The 22,122-nt window shown below is 39.5% G+C and overlaps 1 protein-coding gene across 2 annotated transcripts in view; it reads left to right on the forward strand.

Moving 5' to 3' along the window:
- The first annotated feature begins 270 nt into the window (after nt 1-270).
- SLC22A15 (solute carrier family 22 member 15) overlaps nt 271-22,122 on the forward strand; it is a 33,155-nt gene continuing 11,303 nt past the window's right edge. The window contains exons 1-8 of one of the 2 annotated variants that reach the window (XM_087957153.1): nt 271-572; nt 2,500-2,706; nt 4,072-4,204; nt 7,346-7,510; nt 13,922-14,051; nt 16,997-17,212; nt 19,340-19,480; nt 21,594-21,679. In XM_087957153.1, coding sequence (XP_087813279.1) covers nt 486-572; nt 2,500-2,706; nt 4,072-4,204; nt 7,346-7,510; nt 13,922-14,051; nt 16,997-17,212; nt 19,340-19,480; nt 21,594-21,679 — 1,165 coding nt within the window. In that variant the 5' untranslated portion in view covers nt 271-485. The remainder of the gene's footprint in view (nt 573-2,499; nt 2,707-4,071; nt 4,205-7,345; nt 7,511-13,921; nt 14,052-16,996; nt 17,213-19,339; nt 19,481-21,593; nt 21,680-22,122) is intronic. The other variant, XM_087957154.1, reaches the window with a different exon arrangement.

Below are 22,122 nucleotides of genomic sequence, written 5' to 3' on the forward strand. Positions count from 1 at the left end.
AACCTCCTGTCAGGAGAGCAATCTCAATTCTTTCTCTGGGCCTCGGCTAAATAGCCTTATTAGCCGTGTGTTTTACGTTTTCCCGGACCTCTAAGTCGACTTCATTTGCTTAGTTTACAAACCACTTTGCATCATGAACCTTATTTCTCATACCGCGAAGGCGCAGTTTTAAGGAGAATCTGAAAGAGCGGAGACGAGCGACCCCTAATGGCCAACCGCAGTTACACCTTCTCAAACGAGCACCTATCCCGTCGGACAAAGGCGACATCCGACACAACCCGGAAATCTCTTACTCAGCTGAATGGTTTTCCTAGAGCGGAAGCCGGAATCCCTTCCTACGCATACGTCCTTCTGCTCTCTGCTTCTTGTGCGTTGATTCTTCTGTTCGCGCTGCTTCGCTTTGTCTTAGGAAGAGAGTTTTCTGGGGAAGGGGATGCGCGACCCGAGAGGAGGAGGAGGAAGGCCGCCACCTCGCGAGTATCACCATGGAGGTGGAAGAGGCCTTCTCTCTGGTGGGCCAGATGGGCCCCTTCCAGGTGTGGCTTTGCTTCTTGCTGGCCGCGCTGCTGCAGGTGAGAAAGACTCCTGAGGGGCGTCTCTTGCCGCGAGGGCTGGCGTGCTCGTATGACCCATCGGGAAAGAAACGCTTTTGGCCCTGGGTAGGGCGCGGTTCGCAGCGCGGTGCGATTTACGTCAGGAAAGAACCTTTTCTTATGTCCTGGTGGCGTGAGATCCACGTACAAAACCCACAAGAAGAATGCAGGGAATTTAAGGGGCGACTAACAGAGCAAGGTGGTGGTGAAAGGGTGTGCCGTCTGTTTTAAATGAGACGCCTAGCCCTGTTATGTATTAACTGGGAGGAGAATTTAGGCAGACTACACAAGTTTACAAATCGGTGCGAAATGTAGATTTTATATCTAAGGCGTTCGGCATGTGCAATCGTGCCGAATATCTGCAGCTCGGGTGTAGGGTAAAGGTTCGTTCTCCGAGCTTGTGGGTTGGTTTCCCAGCGTTTCGTTACCAGGGTAAATAACATTTTCAGCAGAGTTTAGGAGATCCGCACCCTGTTTCAGCATATCTCAAGTGATCAGCTTTTCTACTTTGAAACTGGTAAATTGGGTGGCAGCTGCCAGGCTCGTTACCAACTCCACTACCTTTTGGATTTTCAGTTTAGAATCTGAGGATGGGAGCAAAGATTTTCAATAGGACAGTTTGTTCTAGCCATGACTTTGGTTTGGGTTTAGTCTCTCAGCCCAAGCAAATGTCATGGGATTCCAGAAGTATATATCTTACTATTTTCCTTTCAATTTATCAGACCTAATTTGTTAGGGAAGATGTCCTAGGAGGATCATTTGATCTGAGTATCAGGCGTAGCTATGATAGTTGGCAACATCTATTTGGACTGTCTAATGGCCAAGGACATGACTGAAAATATTAATAGTCATATTTTGTGTGCAAATGGTTTAAAATACAGTATATGAGTCATTGGTTGGTTAACATTGTGTGTTTATTGAATAAAGACTTTTCAACTTTACATTGAATCACTTTGTCAATTCACTGTATATTTTCTTTAATAGTGCAAGTAGATCAGGAAGTCTGAATTATCAGATTTTTCTATTTCACTCAAGCTGGGAATATGATTAATGAAAGGCTTTCTTGTTTGATCAGATTTTATAACAGTTTCTTGGGCAGGCAAAGACTCAGTCATATCTTAGTGTGAACAAGTTGTAACTGAAGCATCCAAAGAGTTTGATTTGGTAGTTCCCGTATAATCCAAGAGGTAAAAAAAACTCACCCTTTTGACTCTTAAGATATTTGTTATTATTTGTTTTTTTCCTGCCTTTATTAAAACTCATTTTTTACAAACCTGCAATCCCTTAATTTGGGGTAGAGTTGGGACAACTGGATGAAGCTGAGCGTTTACTTGCCAGATGTCCTGAGCAGGACTGTCCAACTCCCGGCCCGTGGGCCAGATGTGTCACATGCTGGCCACACCTATGCCTGGTTTAGCAAAGCGGGAGAAAGTCCCAATACGTCATGTGACGCTGCCGTGATGATGTGAGTTTGACACCCTCCCCTGAAGCCATGTGGAGTTTGCAGCAGATATTTTTTCTTTGCGCCCTAGGCGAGAAATATCTGCTGCTACCTAGGCTTGAACTCTCAACCTTCCAAGTGGGAGGTGAGCATCTTTACAACAAGGTCACCATGCTGCTTGTATCCTGCCTTTATTATGTTTACAAATAACTCAAAGTGATGAACATATCCATCCTCCTATTTTTCCCACAACAACAATCTTGTGAGATGGGCTGAGAGAGAGTAATTGGCCCAAAGTCACCCACCTGGCTTTCATGACTAAGGCAGGATTTGAACTTGTGATCTTCTCCTTTCAAGCCTGGTGGCTTAGCTGCTAGACCAAACTGGCTCTTCAATTTTTGAATGCTTTGAATGTTGTCTGTTTATCTGGCATTGATCTTGATGTTGTTGTTTTTCTTGTTTCAGCTCTATGTAGCCACTGAAGCAGTCCTCATTGCATTAGTAGGAGCAATACCACCTTATCACTGGGAAGGAATATTAACTAATCGTAGCCATAGTAATGACACAACTATTGAAGAAAGCAACTTTAGAAAGTGGCTCCTAACAGCCAATTGGAATGACCTTCATAAATACGTACATTTTAACACAAATTTTACATCAATAGCCTCTGAGGTATGAAGCATAATTTATATGGAAAGGCTGAATACTATAACTTTAGTATTACAACTTGGAAGTCATAAGCAGCAATGATGAGCTTTTGGACAAAATTCAAATTAAATAGTAACATGAACCTTGTTTTAGAGGCAACTAAAATGTCCTAGAATGGTGACTGAGCCGTCAATAGATAGAAACTTAGTGAAGGATGGAAGAAAGGACTGTCTGAAAAAGCCCTGGCGCTTATTTCGGAGGGCAAAAGAAAATAAGACAGGGTCTTATTTTCCGGCAAACATGGGTACTAGATTTTGCCTATCCCTGTAATGCATTTCCAGTATATGGATATTGCTTTTGTTATAATTATAAAATCTGTTTCACTAATTATTGTTCAAGCCAGATAACCGCTATCAGGAACGCACTCTTGAAAACATAGAACCTCCAGCACATCCCATGTCTGGTGCCAGTGTGAAAATGGGATGCCCCTGACTATCACCTCATGGCAAGTTTGCTGTGTGGAGTTGTCCTGCAGGAATTGACAGAGGCAATTTGGTAGTGAGCTGCTGCTGGTGAATTGGCTGCAGTAAGTTGTCCTAGATTCACTCTAAAAGTCAGCTATTAAGTCGGATGTCAGTCTCTTGGTATCAGAGCAGAAATAGAATTGCCTCCTCATTGATATGAGACTAATAGTACTCCAAGATTTCTATGTACAGCTTTGATCAACAAGTTTGAAAAGTTATTGTTTTGCAGCAGAAGTACATAAAAGTAGTTTGATATCAAATCAATAGTTTTTGATGAATGTTTTTGGTATTAAATTTAGCTTTAAAAGGCCTTGAAAAATAGAAAGAATGAAAGCATCTATAAATGCAGTTATAAAAATTACTTTATTCACTGAGAAACATCAACTTCTAATCTCTTTTATGGGGAGAGTATTCATTTAATCTGATGGTTTCTAGATAATCTGATTATTTATAGTCAATTCTAGAAAATCAAAAAGATTACCCTAAAATCTAGCAAATTTAAGAAACCTTAAGAAGGACCTTTGGATTTTCCCAAGCCCTGGAGCTTCATTTGAATCTGACTCTCAAGTTTGCAGGCCAGCGTTTAAAAGGAAGTTTGCTTTCTTAATGGCTCTGTGTTTGAGCATAAGAATTCAAGTGAGGATATTGAATGAAACTTGATGTGATAAATAATTCAGATCTATTTCAGTTTGCATCAGGAATGTCAACCTGCTCTTTTCTATTGTTCTTAGATACCCATCTGCCAAATAGAATATCTGAAAAATGAAAGATGGAAGATTAGTTTTGAAAATGGTTTTGTTGAAAGATTCTGTATTTCTGATAAGTTCCATTAGATTCTACCTAAAATTCTCTTTTCTGTCCATAGTGGTTTTTAATTGGCAATACTTCATATAAGATCAGTGTTGCCAGTTCATGTTTCTTCGGTGGTGTGTTTGTTGGAGTAATTACTTTTGGACAACTATCAGATCATTTTGGGAGGAAAAAAGTCTTTCTTACGGGTAAGTTGTGTTAGAATTTAGTAGAAAATGTTTTTTTAACAGATTAACAGAGAGTCTCAAATAATGGAACAACTGCTATCATGTCTCCCCTGGTCCTTCTCTTCACTAGACTAGCATCTACAACCATTCATCATATGTTTTAGCCTCCAGTCCCCTGGACGATTCTCTGAATTCTTTCTAGAGTCTCAACATCTTTTCTATTGTGCGGGGGTCAAAACTGCATGCAGTGTTTACTGCACTAAGGCTTTATAAGAGTGGCCTTATTAAGGCTTTATAGAGTGATATTAATACCTCACTTGATCTTGATTGTATCCCTCTGTTAATGCAACTAAGGATTGTGTTGTTGTTTTTTTGGATGCTGCCGATCAAGTCTTGGCTCATGTTTAATTGGTCCTCGACTAAGACTCCAAGATCTCTCTCACAGTTACTGCTATTAAGCTTGGTTTCACCTAGTCTATATGTGTACTTTTGATTTTTCTTGCCTAAGGTAAGACTTTACTTTTCTTTACATTGAATTTCATTTTGTTAGATAGAGCCCCATGTTCAAGTTCAATAGCCAACATCATCTAAGGTGTTGGCTATTCCTGCCAGCTTAGTATCATCCACAAATTTGGTAAGTTCCCCTTCTATTCTTTCATTGAAGTCATTTATGAAGATATTGAAGAGTACTGGGCCTAAGACGGAACCTTCTGGTACTCCACTGCTTACTTCCCTCCATGTAGATGTGTACCATTAAGGACTAGGTACATTAGTATGGTTTGTTAGCCAGTTACAAATTCATCTGGTGGTGATGCTATCTATTCCACTTTTTTCTAGCTTACCAAGAAGTAGGTTGTGGTCTACTTTGTCAAATGCCTTGCTGAAGTCTAAGTATATTGTGTCCACCGTATTTTTCTGCTCTACTAATTTAGTCACTGTGTTGAAGAATGAGATAAGATTGGTTTGGCATGATCTGTTTCTAACAAACCCATGCTGACTTCTAGTTATTACTTTACTCGTTTCTAGATGTTGGCAGATGTTAGTCTTCTTTGTTTAATCCTTGGAAAATATGATGACCAAGAAAGCTGAGTTAATCCTCAGGTAGCTAAATTTAATCTGCTTGTTGCACAATTTACTATTCTTTATTCCACCCTCTTGCATATGGAAGGGAGGGGACTTTCCTCTGACGTGTGTTTGTGGAAGAAGCAATAAGTGTAGCTATTCCCACCAATTGACTATTCCCACCAATTGATGATAACTAATTTTTTCAGCCATCACAGAAAAACAGTTGCTGCCTCAGAACTAGAAAGCACATAATGTCCTACTGAGTAATATACCTAGTAATACCTACAGCTAGAAATGAGGTATCCTAATGGAGCACACTTTAGTATGAGCCAGCAGTGTGCTACAACTACCAAAAAAGCCAATGTAGTCACAGGCTGCATCAATAGAGGAATAGCATGAAGATCACAAGACATGATAGTACTACTTTATGCTGTACTAGTATAGCCACACTTGGAATACTATGTCCAATTCTGGTCACCATGCTATTAAAAAAGATGCTGAGACCCTAGAAAGAATGCAGAGAAGAGCAACTAAGGGGGTCTGTGGGATAAATTGTACATGGAATGATTAAAGAAACTAGGTCTGTCCAACTAATGAAGAATTAGGGGTGACATGATAGCTCTATTACCGCACATGAGGGGCTGCCACAGAGAAGTGGAGGTCAATTTATTCTCCAAAGTACCTGAGGGCAGAACACAAGCAATGGGTTGAAGCTTGTTAAACAGAGATCCAATCTGGGACTAAGAAGAAACTTTCTTACAGTGAGAACAATTAACCAATGGAACATCTTGTCTCCCAGAGTTGTGGGTGCGCTGTCCCTGGAGGTCTTCAAGAAAAAAATTGAACAGCCATTTGTTTAGGATGATATAAGATCTCCTGCCATGGGCAGGGGGCTGAACTTGAAGACCTCCAAGATCCCTTCCAGTCGTATGATTCTATAAATATTGTTACTCAGGAGTATCCAGCTCAGATCAAATGAGTGATTTCTAATGTGTAGAAATGGAAATCACTCTAGATAGTCCTTGGTTAATGACCATTCAAAATTATGGTGACTCTGAACAAAGAGATTTATGACTGAAACTATGGCTTTGCAGCACTTCCATTGTTCATATGATCAACATTCAGCCACTTGGCAGCCCATCCACACTATAACCGCAGAAGTGCTACAACTTTGCCCACCTGCTTATCTTCACATCTATGCCTTTTTTGCCACCTTGCATAGTGACACTCCTTGGCATCAGTGTTAAGGTTGGGGTTGAAGTTGAGGCCTGGGTCATTCACCAGTCTTGTCTGGCTGCCACTGCCCCCAAACCTCTATTACAACCCCATTGCCACCACTGCTGCTGAGAAATGCTGCCTCAAACCTCACGTTGTAAGCAGCCATCTCAACTCCACCAGTGCAAAGCTGCATGGTTCTGTAGCTCTTGCCATTCTACAAGGCAGGGTGCAGAGCAACCGAAAGGACAGAGATGGGGGGGAATAGACAATTGGGGAGAGTTAAAGGGGAGTCAGTCTCTTACCTTAGAAAAGCCAAGGCTTTGACTAGGAGGAAACTAGCCCAGGATGGCTTTGATTGCAGTGAGTCCTCACCTAATGACTAGTAGAATTTGTTTAATGATGGCAACGAGGAGTGCTGGGATTGCTGTTGCTGTGTGATATGGTCATGTGATGTTACATTTTACAGCTGCATTAGCAACAGATATTACGATCCCAAACATGGCAAATCAAGGATTACCTGTATAAGACAGGAGATAAATATTGATTGTATAATTATATTTGGCTTCATAGTTCAATCAAAAGGTATTTAAAACACTTCTAAACATCAAACATTTTTAGTTTTAATCAAATGTGGTCTTTAAAGTTTTTTTCTTCTTTTTCCACAAAGTGGGTCATGTGAATTTTCTTAAAAGTTAATCTGAAACAATATACTTTCATTCAGAACTGAGATTAGTAATTCACTGTTTTTGAGTAACTCAATACATTTTAATACTAAAGAATTTTGTTTTATAAGCATGCTTGATTTGGGGGGTGGGCAATAAAACCAGCATTAAACACTTATCAAATAGTTCTAAATGATTTTTTTTCTTTCTCTTCTAGGTTTTGGCCTTGACGTTGTATTTGCTGTTGCTAATGGATTTTCTCCTACATATGAGTTTTTTGCAGTCTCTCGTTTCTTGGTTGGAGTAATGAATGGTGGAATGTCACTGGTTGCTTTTGTCCTGTTGAATGAATGTTTGGGAACTGCTTATTGGGCATTGGCAGGTACAAATTTAATGGTTAGATCTTTCAGATTTACTCTTGTAGCAAATATTCAAGATAGTTCAGTAATACTTAAAAGCTATTTCTCATGTTAAGAAATTAGCAAGTAGTTTGTCTATAATGTTAATTTCATACTTGTGTCATCATGTTGTTTGATTCTGGGCTGATGGATATCCTCACCCAGAAGCTTTATATAGATGTTAAATAAGAGCTGGGAGTGAGTTTGAGCCTGTGGTATCTACAAAGCAGAGGCCTATGACTGGATCTTTGTCTTCCTCCTACACTGACTGGGATCCACCTCCAAAAAGAGGAGAATCACTGGAGAACCATGATTTCCTGCTCCCAGCCCACTGAACTGATCCAACTACCATGAACAATGCTATTAAAAGCATTGAGGTATCAGGATGACCAGAATTGATACACTGCCCCATTCAGGGTCTTCCAGAGGTTATCCATGAAGGTGTCCTGTGCCCTCTTAGTTCTTATCTTGATGTGAAATCTGACTGCAGTGGTTCCTGATAACTCCCTTCCTCTAGAGCCCTTAGAGTTGCAAGTAGGTTGCCTTCTCAGCAACCTTCCCCCAAAAAGGAAGTTGGAGATTGGATGGAAATTGTCTGATACTGTATTGCTGGGCCCAGGAATGACCTGTATGAGATATGATTAGCTTTAGCTTCTCTCAGTCTGTAAATAGTTTGTGATTTTTTTAAAAAAAATCCTTCAAATATACATGTACTTTTAGTCAGGTGCCATCGAGTCAAGCTCAATTCCTGGTAACAATATAGATAATGCTTCATATTCTATTCATCCTATTCTGAGTGATAATCTGCAGCTCATCCATCAGTGATACCTCTGATCCAATCTACAGTATGTACATCATGGGTGTCAGTCTCGTGGTGTCACATTGCCTTCACGTGACGTTTTGCAAAAAAATTTCCCTTCACGGAGCTGGGGTGGGCGTGGCCTGCACGTAACGCATCCAGCCTGCAGGACTTCCGGCCCGCAGGCCGCCAGTTTGATATCCTTGATCTACATCTATCTACCTGAACCATTGTCCACATCTTCTAATCTCAAATTTGCCAAACTTTTTTCTAGTACACCATCTGTTTACATGACACACTCAAAGTATGTGAGTTTATGCTTGCTAATCATTGCCTTCAGAAGAATAGTCAGTACCTCTTCAGAACAGATTAGTTGGGCTCTATATTTGTTGAATTTGAATAGTTAATACTTTAATTGCCATCTTTCTTGCAGTTTTAAATAACTCAATGGGCATTTAATTTATACCTGGCATTTCCCTTTTTGACACCTGGTTTGTCCCCTTACTATCTAGTGGAGTTGGTTTCTGAATAGATTTTCTCTTCAGATGGTCTTATTATTCTTGAATCCTGCTTGTAAATGTTTCAGTATAGTCTTTCCATTTGCCTTTATTATAGATGTGTGATTGTTCATGTATCCATACCTTAGTATAAGGTTTTTCTTTGATTTTTCTGATCATAACCATGTATCTCATTTTCCATATTTCACTCTTCTTCTTGGAGTTCTTGACTGAGAGCTCTTTCATTTCCTTCCCTATTGAATACTCTGTGTCTCTGTAGAGTCTTGCTGTTTTCTTCTTCCTGCCCTTTTGCCAATGAGGGTGATCCAATCTAGAAGCTTATGTTTCTGTCTCCATCACTTTCATTAGAGAGCTCCCTCACTGCCAAGGTGGTAATGTATATCGTCCACCTAATTGTACCATTTATTAACAGACATTTTAGCAGTTCTAGTTGTGGTCATTAAGTGAGATGCTTATGCGTCATTAAGCAAGGACTTCATGTGACCCTAGCTTCCCTTTTGACTTTGTTTGTGGGAAGCCAGTAGGAAGATTGCAAATTGCAATCACATAACTCTGGCATGCTTTGTTTGCCAAAATTCTGAGAACTATCTCTTATTCAGTGCTGTCATAAATTTGAACAATTGCTGAACCGTGGTCGTTAAACAAGGACCACACGTAACATCTGCATGTAATAAATACTGTATGATTCTACCCATCGCTATAGCAGATTTGCCAAAGTGCTATTTGGGAATGGCAGATTTGGTTTAAGTTAAATGTAGTAAAGTTCTATGTGGGCCATTCTGTTTTCATTTTCTCTGAAGGTGCATGTTCCTTCCCATCTCTGAGGCTTATTTCTGTTTCTGTCTTAACTTATACCCACTGCTGTTCTCATTGCATTTTTCACACCCGCCTTTGTTCTGTTTTTGATCTTAATCTTTAATCTTGACTTTAAGCTATCTGCTCCAATTCTTTTCTTAATTGTCTTCCATTTTCTTCCTTCCTCCTGTCTCCTAGTACTTTAATCCTAGGAGCCTGAGCCCTGCTTTTTTGAAGAATCCCATATGAGCTCAGTCCATAATAAATGTTTACGGTAATATATTTGGAAGAATCAGATAGGTTGTACTTTATTTTGAGATTGTTATTTATTTTTTGAGAACTGGCTTTTTTTGTTTCTTTTTTCCCCGTTTTTAAAAATTCTTGTTATGTAGAAGTCCACCTTTTCCCTTAGTGTGGCAGTCTAATTTTAGTGTGGTTAAATTTCATCTTGAGAACATTTTGAAACGTAGTTCTGAAGTTGGAGTATCTACTAAGAACAGAAACTATACAATAATAAATTATTAGAAATGACTAGTTATATTTCTCCTAAAATATATTTTATGATGTAGTTCTTTGACTATTTTAAATTAAGATATTTTTATTTAATTTAAAAAATAAAATATGTTAATGATGTTAATAAGTCTGCAATGAAACTATAATATATTACATTATTTTTCTAATAGATTTATCTTAAAACCTATGTGTATCCTCCTAATTCTTACTTCTCAAGAGATGTTTGAATTTTCAGAACATGTCAGGCATCAGTTTGGTGTAAAATTATAATTTTACCCACTCGTTTCTGTCTGTTAATGGCAAATTATTCTTAATTATTGAGTATAAAAGCAAATATCTATAATCATGGTTTAAGTGTTTATCTTATTTAATTAGTTCATTCTGGTTGTCCTCTATGCCAATATATCTGTGGATACTGATGTCAGATCTGTGTATCTGTCATTTCTTCAATGGAAGAAGAAAGGGGAGGGAGACTGATAAAGAAATCCTTCTTGATGTAACCTGAATATACAATAAATCTTATATCGAATTTGTATAACCTACACATGATACAAAACCCAGATGGCTGGAATCTATCACCTCTGAGAGAGACAGCCAGGAGATGAAGAGACCATAAAAATTCCATAGTGAGATGTGTCCTGGGAAACTCTGAAAAAGATCGTTCTAAAAAGGGGGTGGGGGGGAACAAACATGTTGGCTCTTTGTTTTACTAAATACACATCAAGATAAGGGGAGGGGTTTTAAACTCCCTTATCTATGTCTGCATGCCTGAGAGACCTTAGATGCTGCTTTTAACCCCTACGTGAATTGTCTCATCTCAATAAAGGATTCCTTTTTGATACGTTTTGATACGTTTTCAGAAGTTCATTCTAGTTGATTGAATGGGAAAAGTTCTGTAGCCTGACAACTATGTTATCTGTCCTACATAACAAGTTGCTTAAATTTTTGAATTTTGAAAATTTTAAATTTTAAAAAATTGCCAAAAATGTTTGTATAGTACTGTTCCTCCTCCTGCTAGTTGGGCCTTCAGTGCAGCTGGCTGTTTTCATTCTGATTGAATATGAAATGTTTTGTTGCTTGGTAAGGGGAAAAAGGATCAGTGCTTGTTTGTTTCTATCTCTGTTGAAACAAATGTAGAAAAGACAGAAAATAGAGTGGGTTGGGCCATGAGCTTGTAAGGAATGGATGGGAAACAGGAGGTCAGGATCATGACAGAAAAGTGGGGAGATTGAAAATGTGGGTAGGGAGTTGGAATCATGACGGATTGAGACTGATTTAGATATAGAGAGATTGAAGAAGAAAGGTGCTCTAGGTTGCTTGCATATTCTATACCACAGGTGTTAAACTCGATTGCGTCACATGACATATCATGACATAACACAACATCTTTTGCCTTTTTGGAGCCAGAGTGGCTGTGGCTTGCACATGACGCATCCAGTCTGTGGGTGGCCAGTTTGACAGGCCTGCTCTATACAGATGGGTTGGGACAAAACAACTCCCTTAAAATGAGAGATTTGGGAGAGTTGAATTAACTGATACAGTGAAGAGAGATTTGGAATTGACTTGACTGGCATATGGATTGAAAATTCTATTGGAGCTAAAGCTAATTCAAAGAAAAACTGTTCTGCTTTGGGAGTCATACACTTCCTTTTTGAATCATGGTCAGTTTCCTGGGCAAATTGTTTTCTAGTTTGTCTATTCATTGTGGAGTTCAAAAATAGGTTTTCTGAATTATGGTCTGATTTTTATTCTAAGTCAGGGGTAGGGAAACTTGGCTCTTTTATCACATATGGACTTCAACTCCCAGAATTCCTGAGTGAGCCGTAAAAGGTTCCCCATCCCTGGCCTACTGGTTTTTCAGGTGTGTGGGAAATCAATTTTTGACTTGAATGGGACTGTTTAATATACAAATGTAGGACATATAAAGAATACAGTAAATTGAAAAAAATTAGTCTCCAAAAAAAAAGCAATGTTGTTGTATTGTATGCATGATGTATACTTATTTACATTTGATTTCTAATTTCCAATTGACTTATAGTATGCAGGCTGGACAGGGACAGCCAAAGGTGTATATGTGACCGTGGGAGCCATAAAATGGAACGGGACAACTTGCTGCAGGCAACTTGCCATGGCCAGCTCACCATGGGACAACTTGCCTCAGGACAACTCGCTGCAGGACAATTAAACAATTTAATGCAACTATTTAAAATAAATTTAAAAAGATTTTAATTTTTGTCATTCACATTTCATTCTGACCCTTTTGCATCCTTTCTTTAATGATTCTATTCTACCATTTCTTTCATATCAGTGTAACTCTTGTCCCGCAGTGAGTTGACCGCAACAAGTTGGCCATGGCAAGTTGGCTGTGGCGAGTTCACTGAAAAGTTGGCTGTGGCGAATTGTCATAGACCCGCTGTAAAAAGCCCCAGGTTTGGAATAGGCGGCACCTGGCTCAACATAAGTTGCTGTGAGAGGGATCTAGGTGTACTAATAGAAACCACTTAAGTATGAGCTAGCTGTGTGCTGTAGCTTCCAAAAAACCCAATGTAATCCTAGGCTGCATCAAAAGAAGGATAGTTTCAAGACAATGAGAAGTGATAGTACCACTTTACATTGCGCTGGTGAGACCACACTTCAAATACTGCTTCCAGTTCTGGTCATCATGATGCAAAACAAGATGTTGACACCCAGGAAAGTGTGCAGAGAAGTGCAACAAATGATGAAGGGTCTGGTTCAAAAATTGTTTGGTGAATGGTTGAGGGAGCTAGGTATATCTATTGAAGAGAAGGATTGGGGTGGGGGGAATGATAGCTTCCAGTACTATCAGGGTTGTCACAAAGAATAGGGGATTGATTTATTCTCTAAGGGCACCAGAGGGCAGGACAAGAAGTAGTGGGTGGAAACTTGTTAAAGAAAGATCCAACTTAGAAGTAAGGAGAATTTTTCTGACAGAGAGCAATTCATCAGTGGAATAGCTTGTCTCCTGGGGTTGTGGTTTTTCCATCACTGAAGGTTTTCAAAAATAGACTGGACAACCATTTGGCTGGGATGGTATAAGGCTACTGCACTGAGCAGGAGGTTGGACTAAAAGACCTCCGAGGTCTCTTCCAGCCCTATGATTTTATGAATTGTTGGAGTTCAGGATGTCCTTCAGGTTGTCCTTTGAACTGACCCTGAGAAAAGGAGCAGAAGCCAGATAACAAAGTGAAAGATTGTCAGGACAGGATGTAAAAAAGGGTTACTCTTACCATAGTGAAGGAATGTAGATCAGGGTGAAAGGAAGATGAAGGTGCCAACCTCAAATTCTGCATATGGGTGATTATTGCTAATATAAAACTAGGGGCTTTCCCTGCCTGTGCAAATGTATTTAATTATTTCTTACTTTTCATGCAGCTTGGCTATCTCCTATAATCCTTTGCCAGCTTACAGTCTGGCCTCTTGGTCTGGTTGGCTGGAAGCCCAGTGTTCAGTGGCTTAGGATTTTAAGAAAGAAACTCTGTATTAGATCTAAATTGCTTTGGTTCATATTGTAATAAATAATTTTCTCTCCCCCTCCCAACAATATGTTATGTATATGTCAAGCATTTTGAATGTTGGAATATCCCTATAACAGCCTTTTTGGATGGCATCTACCACTTTTCAGAGTTTTGAATGTTCTTTATCTCTGCATATTTGTTCACGTAGTCTTGTCTGCTTGTCTATTAAAGCATCACTTTAGAAGTCACTACAAAATAATCAATAATACTTTTTCCCTGTCTGCATTATAATAGGATCACTTGGTTGCCTCTTCTTTGCTGTGGGAATTGCTCAATATGCTTTGTTAGGATATCTCATTCGCTCCTGGAGATTATTAGCAGCGGTGGTTAATCTGGAGGGAGTGCTAATCTTTCTCCTTTGTCTGTAAGTTATATACCTACATTATTTTGCTAAAATATGGGAAGCATTTGTCACTGAATAAAAAGAATAGCTGTTTGTCTTTTCAGTCTCTTCCATACTAATTTCTCTATACTTGAAGATAATTTTGGGTCTTTTCTTCGTATTTTCTTAATTTCTTTGTCTTAATAATTCTCCTTTTAAATAGTTTCCACTGTTACTCCTAAAGTATACTGTCTTGAATCTAGAAACAAAAGCCAAGAGGTGGTTATCTGTACCATGTGCAACACTGCTACTATTAACTCTGTCTAGGGTGAGCCTGTCTTCACAGGTTCTTGTGTTGAATCTACTCTTTTTTTTGTTTATTTGTTTGTTATATCAAGTTTGATTCATGCAAGTTAGTTTCTGTTTCCAGATTTTATAAGATACCAGCTGTTCTGGTAGGAATCTGAAGCCTTGAGATACAACAGAGAACTGAGATTACTTAACCACCATTCAAAGTGAGAACAGCCCCCCCTCCCAAGCTACATAGCCTGTTTCAAAATTATAACGACTGAAATGACTACAGTCATTTGTCCTTACAACGGACCACAGGGACCCTGCAGTGCCACCACTCCATTTTCCCCCTATCCTCCACTGGCCACATGTCTTATATCCACCCATCTCTGCTACCAATCATGCCATGCCACCCCCCTCCCCAGTGTCCCTGGGCCACTGGACTTGGCTTTGTCCCAGAAGTGGGTGCCATTTTCTGAGCGGCCACAATTAAACAGCAACCTAATCACCCAGCAAGTGGCAAGTGGGAGCACTTTTTCCCTCCCACTGGTGGCTTTTCTATAGTGGCAAAGCTTGCCCCCTGTCAGGGTTCTAACAGATGCCCTAATTAATTCATGATCCTTGAGCCAAGTTTCAAAAGAAATCCAATTATTTATTAGGAGCAACATGTTGACACTTTCCCAAGTGCAGTTAGCTCTGTCCCACGTAATTTACTGCCCACCTATGACTCTGTTTCTCCCCTCCTCCCAGTGTGTGTCATAAATCACATTCTCCAACAGAGCACTTTCGAGGGCTCTCCGGCTGACTGTAATAACCTGGAATACAATCTGAAGAAAGGTATGCGTGGAATGTGCTTCTGGTCATAGCAACCAAGCTACTCCATCAGTTCTCCCCTCCCCTCCTTTCTATGGTAACTGGAGAGCAGGCCAGGAATGCTTTATGAGTTGACAGCCCCAGCCTTTGCCCTTCCCACTCTGCTGCTTGGGTTGGGTTTAATCCTCTCCTGAAACACTCAGGGCCCAGGTTTTACATATCTTCAATTGTCAGGGATTTCTCTCCACTCTCCAAGGGGCCACCAGTAAAAAAAAAAAGATAAAAATCCACCAAAGTCTAAGGGAGGGGGGAGGACTTTAAAGAAGAGATGGAGAAAGACTTCCTTCAGAAGTATGTGCACATACACAAACACATCTCAAACACTTCTTGCAATAACTTAAATAAGACGGTATGTGTCTTAGTCTCTCTGTGTGTGTTGCCTCCCCCCAAAGAATCTAAACAGGTTTAAGCCAAGTACTTGGATGGGAAACTGGAAATATCTGAATCTGAACTTGAATGAAAATAACTTCCCAGAAAAAGGCAAAGGTGAACTACTTGTGTAATGCTGCCAAGAAAATTTCATGGATGTGTCAATGAAGCCAACAAAATCCGAGTTTAGCTTTTTCTCACTACGCTATATTACTCTAAAAACCTCCAAGTATTTGTTTTGTTTTGTTTTTCAAAGCTCAGTCCAAAGAAAAATTTGCTTATCTTTGTTTGAGAGCAGCAACCTACATCCCTTTTTCATTCTTAAAGTAATGAAAGGATAAAATTTAAACATTTGAATTAAAACTAGTAGTTTACTTAAGCAGTTTGCATTCAGAAGAAATGAATTAATTTCTTCTTACTTCAAGTTTAAATTTATAAAAGCTCCTGGTAAATAGAATGGAAACTTTATTGGGAGAATTTTTGAAAAAATGTATTCTATATATTTGTTATTTAATTTTGAATCTGTCTGAACTTTAAATTTGTCAGAGTACACAGTATGACTAGGTGAGACAACCGGGGAGCAAATACAGCACACCGGTTTGTATTTACATATAGTGGTTTTATCCCTACCAAAGCATATATATAAACAAGTACTTTGATACAGTACCTTGAAAAAAAAAGCAATCAGTAATCAGCTACGGAAGCACACATGGAGAAAAAGATATGCCCTCACAGGATCTCTCTTATATTACAGTCTCTTAAAGTGGTAGTAGTCAAATAACCCTGCTGACTCATCACTACCATTGCATCATCCTTACAGCATTACAGCAGTTGGTCAGCTATTAAATCATCATTACCCTGACAAAGTTGCTTAAATGGGGGAATGAAATAAAGAAAAAGAGATAGTTCTGATTAGGAATGGTTAAATTTATGATCAACCATTTCTATATTGTTGAAATGTTTTTTGAACTGAGCATCAACATTTGTATGTCACCCTTTCTCACAATTATAGGTGGCTTACAGTGAACAAAATAATTTGTAAATATTCATAAAAATCAAACAACTAAAATTTACAAATATTATTACTAGAGCTACTCATAAAAATGATCTCCCTTCAGGCAGATCTGAAAACCCCCTGAAGATTAATTGTGCTACATCCATGGTTTGATTATATTTGAACAAACTGTGGTAATATCCAATGTTTCTGTCTTCTTGCTTTCATACTGCATGAAATGTTCAAAATTTGGATTTGCATGTTAAACATATTTCTTTAAATGTTTTAAAACAGTTGCATGCTGGAGTTCAAGTGCTGCATATTTGCAAATTTGTTCACGTTTATTCATAAGATGTTGCTTACTTTTAGTTTAAAATATGTGCATAATAAGTGCACCAGCATGAAGTTTTCAGTAGTAAAATATCTTTAGTGCTCTCAATGAATGGTTCTTTTCCTCTAGGTGCATTCCTGAGTCACCTCGTTGGTTATATTCACAAGGTCGGCTCCATGAAGCTGAAGATTCTCTCTACCTCATTGCAAAGAGAAACTACAAGCCCAAGTGCACTTTTTCACTTAAACTTCCAACTGCATGGAGCTGTAAGGAGTCTTGTAGTATTATGGATCTATTCCGAAATAAGATCCTTTTGGGACGTACTCTGGTCATGCTGTTCATCTGGTATATAAACCACTTTTTGAAAATTATCTTGGAAGTGCTGCTTTCTATTTACTGAAATATGTCATAAAATAATGTAGTGATTTGGGGACTGTTGTAATTTATTGTTTTTTTTTTACTGTCTCTGTAGTTCTTAGTTTGAAACCATTTACTTAAGAAAAGAGTTGTGGCAAAACTTCTGAGTGGATTTGAATATAATGTAGACAATGCTAAAGATGGTAATTTATTGTGTAAATATTTTTGTTTCAGCCATGTTGCCATGGAAAACATTGAAGTGTAATAATGCTAATTAGATTGTAATTCATCATAATTTGCTATTTCTTATTGCATATAAGATTAGTACACTTCAAATCAAGACAGAAGCAGTCTGGTGGTCTTTTGGAGGCATATCAATCCTTTTAAATTCTCAATGACAATACCTCCTTCTTTCCAATCAGCTTACTGCTAAATTTGATCATTTTTGGTACTGAATTTTAGCAGTATGATTTTGGGGTCATGTTATGTTTTGAGTAGAGAAGAAGATGAGGATTTGCCTCCTAAAACCTTTACATTTCTATGCCTAAACTTAAATGTGCACCCAGAGCCAATCCTTAGCATATATGTTCAAGATAGGACAGGTATCTAAAGTCAAATTGATTTGAGTGTACATGAGATATAATCCTAAGTGCCACAAAATGGAGCCATTTCATATATTGACAGAGAAGGCTCTGATCAATTGAAAATGACAAATATGATGGTATGATATACTACACATCCACACAAACACACACACAAACACACACACACACACACACTCCAAAATTCTGAAAAGTTATACATACCGTATTTATCGGCGTATAACACGCACAGGCGTATAACACGCATCTTCATTTTAAGAGGGAAATTTCAGGAAAAAAATTTAAATTTCTAAATAAAAACACCGCCCGGCCTCCGCTCGCACCGCCCGGCCTCCGCTTGCCCTCCGCTCGCACCGCCCGGCCTCCGCTCGCACCGCCCGGCCTCCGCTTGCCCTCTGCTCGCACCGCCCGGCCTCCGCTTGCCCTCTGCTCGCACCGCCCGGCCTCCGCTTGCCCTCCGCCGCAGCGCCCGGCCTCCGCTCGCACCGCCCGGCCTCCGCTTGCCCTCTGCTCGCACCGCCCGGCCTCCGCTTGCCCTCTGCTCGCACCGCCCGGCCTCCGCTTGCCCTCCGCTCGCACTGCCCGGCCTCCGCTTGCCCTCTGCTCGCACCGCCCGGCCCGCTGCTCTGCCCTCCGCTCACACCGCCCGGCCTCTCGCTCGCACCGCCCGGCCTCCGCTTGCCCTCTGCTCGCACCGCCCGGCCTCCGCTTGCACCGCTCTGCCTCCGCTTGCCTCCGCTCGCACTCGCCGCCCGGCCTCCGCTTGCCCCGCTCGCACTCGCCCGGCTGGCTTCTAACATATCGGCGTATAACACGCACATCATTTGCCCCCTATTTTCAGGGGGAAAAAGTGCGTGTTATACGCGATAAATACGGTATATAAAATACTGTGAAACGGTTATTTTATACCATTTTACTTTGCCATGCCTAACAGCTAACCATGATGTTACCTATAATTAGGTACTAATGGTTAGGTACTAACCATTAGTACCTAATTATGATATTATAGTTAGTCAGCCAAACTTTATTTTGTTCAAAGATCAGTATAGAATAAACAGTTCAAAACTGTTAAAAGCAAAATAGGAGGATCAAATACAAAACACAAGCCAAAAGAATAGTAGAGAATATTGTTGCTATTGTTACCACTAACAAACTGCCTCTCAAGGACCAAAAAAAGCAGTTTGTAAAGCATTTTACAATGTAAAATTGTAAAGCTGTTTACAATGTCAATATATTGTCCCCAACAATCTGGGTCCTCATTTTATCGACCTCAGAAGGATGGAAGGCTGAGGCAACCTTGAACTGGACAGAATCAAACTCTTGGCAGTGGGCAGAGTCAGCCTGCAATACTGCATTCTCATCAATGCACCACAGCGGCTCCAGTTGTCTGTCTTCTGGAAATTGTAGAAAATGGTCAGGCATAACACATTTGTTTGCTTTCAAGTTTATAGTTATTTTATACAGAGGATATTAAAGTGTGTTATGATTAAAATGTGTTTTTTGCCACCTCTAGGTTTGTATGCAGCTTGGTTTATTATGGTCTTACTCTCAACGTGGGTGATCTTGGTGGCAGTATCTATGCTAATTTGGCTCTTTCTGGTCTAATAGAGATTCCTGCATACCCACTCTGTGTCTATTTGATAAGCCAGAAATGGTGAGTTTTGAATAGATGTTACATATAGATTATGCAGGCATTTGCTTTAGGACAGATCAAGAACATGAATCCATGGGGTCATATATAAGCATCTCTACACATTCAGTTTATGCATTTAGCATGAAAGACAGGTTTTATTTATAATGAGATGGACCAAGCACATCCCATTGACTATACATCCCCCACATCCCTTTTTGGAGACCCCCTGAGTTTGTATCAACTGAAGATCCCATCACCAAATAATTGGCATGGCTTTCCTTTTTGAAAAGAAATGAGCAGGAAAATACACATTCTCCAGTTTAATACAGGTAGTCCTCAACTTATGACTGCATTGAGCCCAAAATTTCTGTTGCTAAGTAAGTCAGTTATTGAGTTTTGCTCTATTTTATGATCTTTCTTACCATAGATATTAAGATAGTAACACAGTTGTTAAGTGGCTTCCCCATTGACTTTGCTTGTCAGAAGGTCACAAAAGGTGATTGCATGACACCGTGACACTGCAACCATCATAAATATGAGCCAGTTGTCAAGTGTCTGAATTTTGTTCATAAGATTATGGGGATGTTGCAATACTTGAAAATGTGAAAAATAGTCATAAGTCACTTTTTCAGTGCTGTTGTAACTTTGAATGGTTAGTAAATGAATGGTTGTAAGTCAAGGTCTTCCTGTATGTTCAATCCTCATGTGTGAATATATGCACATGCTTATCCAAAAATAAAAATAGCAATAGCACTTAGACTTATATACCGCTTCACAGTGCTTTACAGCCCTCTCTAAGCCATTTATAGAGTCAGCATATTGCCCCCAACCATCTGGGTCCTCATTTTACCCACCTCGGAAGGATGGAAGGCTGAGTCAACCTTGAGTCAGTGAGATTCGAACAGTCAAATTTCAGGCAGCTGGCAGTCAGCAGAATTAGCATGCAGTACTGCATTCTAACTACTGCACTACCAATGGCTCTTCTTTAGGACAGATCAAGAACATGAGTCTTGCAATAGTGCAAGTTTCTAGACCCATATTTTGTAGTTGTCTCATTTCATCATTTCAGTGTTCTTTGTAAATTTTGGCAACTGGAATAAATGATTGGGGAATATTAGTGAACTGAAATTCTAGTTATGAAGCCTAATTAATGCAACAGGCTATAAAAGAGTTTCTATCCTATTTTAATGATATTTCTAAACATGTTGGTAAAATAGAAAGGTGTGTAAAATACATTTTATCTAACAAGAAAATGAAGCATCATTGTGAGAACTGCAAATGCGTTATCTGGAAAGTTTCTGTAGTTCACTGTAGTGATTAGTAGAAATCAGCACAGGTATGCCAAAATCAATAGATCCTCAAACTGTCCTCATCTCATGGCATCATGATATAATAGTGCCTAAGACAGCATGGTGTAACATGTATGGCTGAAAGCTAGTAAAATATAAAAGATCCAGCAGGATTGCAGTCACATGTACGTAAAATTGATGGAAAGTCTTTCTGATTATATTACTTCATTTTAGAAGATCTGAGTTGCTAACTAAAACCTACATTAGTGAAATTTTACTAATTTATCAAAATTTAACTAGTTTATCAATATTATTCTGAATTTTGGTTTTTATGAAGAATGTTAAAATTTAAATCCAGAGAGACTGTTTGAGGGATTTTCACTTCTGTTGATTTCTGCTATTTTAAGCTGTATCTCATTCATGTTTTTGGCTTGTTTTGAGAACAGCTGCCATTTGAAAAGCAAGAGAAAGACATTACATGAATATATACCGTTAGACTTTCTGCCTTAGAGATATAGCTGCTTAGAGTATATATTTATAAGCATTACTATGATGTAGTAGTTAGGGTGTTGGAACAGGAGCAAGACCCATCATTCTCAGCCACAGAAGCTTGCCAAGTGGCTTTGGGCCAGTCATTCTCACTGGGTTCTTCTGGGGCAATAGGAGGTGGCACCGTTATACATACCATTTTAAGTTGTACAAACTAAAGATGGGATAGGAATTAAATAAACATGTATGCCATCCTGAGGTCCTTTTACAAAAAAGACAGGATATAAATCAAGTACATTTGTTACTTTCTCCCCATGTTGCCTTTTTTTTTGTTTTCATTTCCTTCTGGTTATCAGGTTTGGCCGTAAACGGACACTTGCTGCGTTTTTGTTTCTAGGAGGACTAGCCTCTCTCCTTGTCATGTTCCTTCCACAACAGAAAGGTAAAAGGATTTATTTAATTATGGAAACTAGAGATAATCTAATGTGGAGCTGGTCCCAACATATACCTCTCTAAGAGTGCACTGGTTATCCCTGAACTATGAATCTCATAGCCTGGAAACACAGGACAGGCAGCAGTCACACTTTCTTTTCTCCAGTAAAAATATTTCCTAAATTTGCCAGAGTTGGGAGGCTATCAGCGAATACCTCGCAAGCGAATTCACCCACCATTTCGTCACAAACACCCTGCTCCTGGCTGAGGGCAAAGCTAAAGCAGGAAGAAGCTGCAGCTGTGGCTCCAACCGTGGCTGCTTGCTGGCCTCGAGCATGATCAGAGAGCACCAGCAATGCCTTTTGCAGCAGCAGAGGCCAGAGCCAAAGCGCCATTTTTGGCTTCTTTGGGACCCTGAGCTGCCCTGAAGGATCGGGCAAAAAGAATTAAGAC

The sequence above is a fragment of the Notechis scutatus genome, chromosome 2 (genome assembly GCF_049901735.1).
Source record: "Notechis scutatus isolate UNSWTSFEM ecotype Mainland chromosome 2, rNotScu1.2, whole genome shotgun sequence".
Taxonomy (NCBI): Eukaryota; Metazoa; Chordata; class Lepidosauria; order Squamata; family Elapidae; genus Notechis; species Notechis scutatus.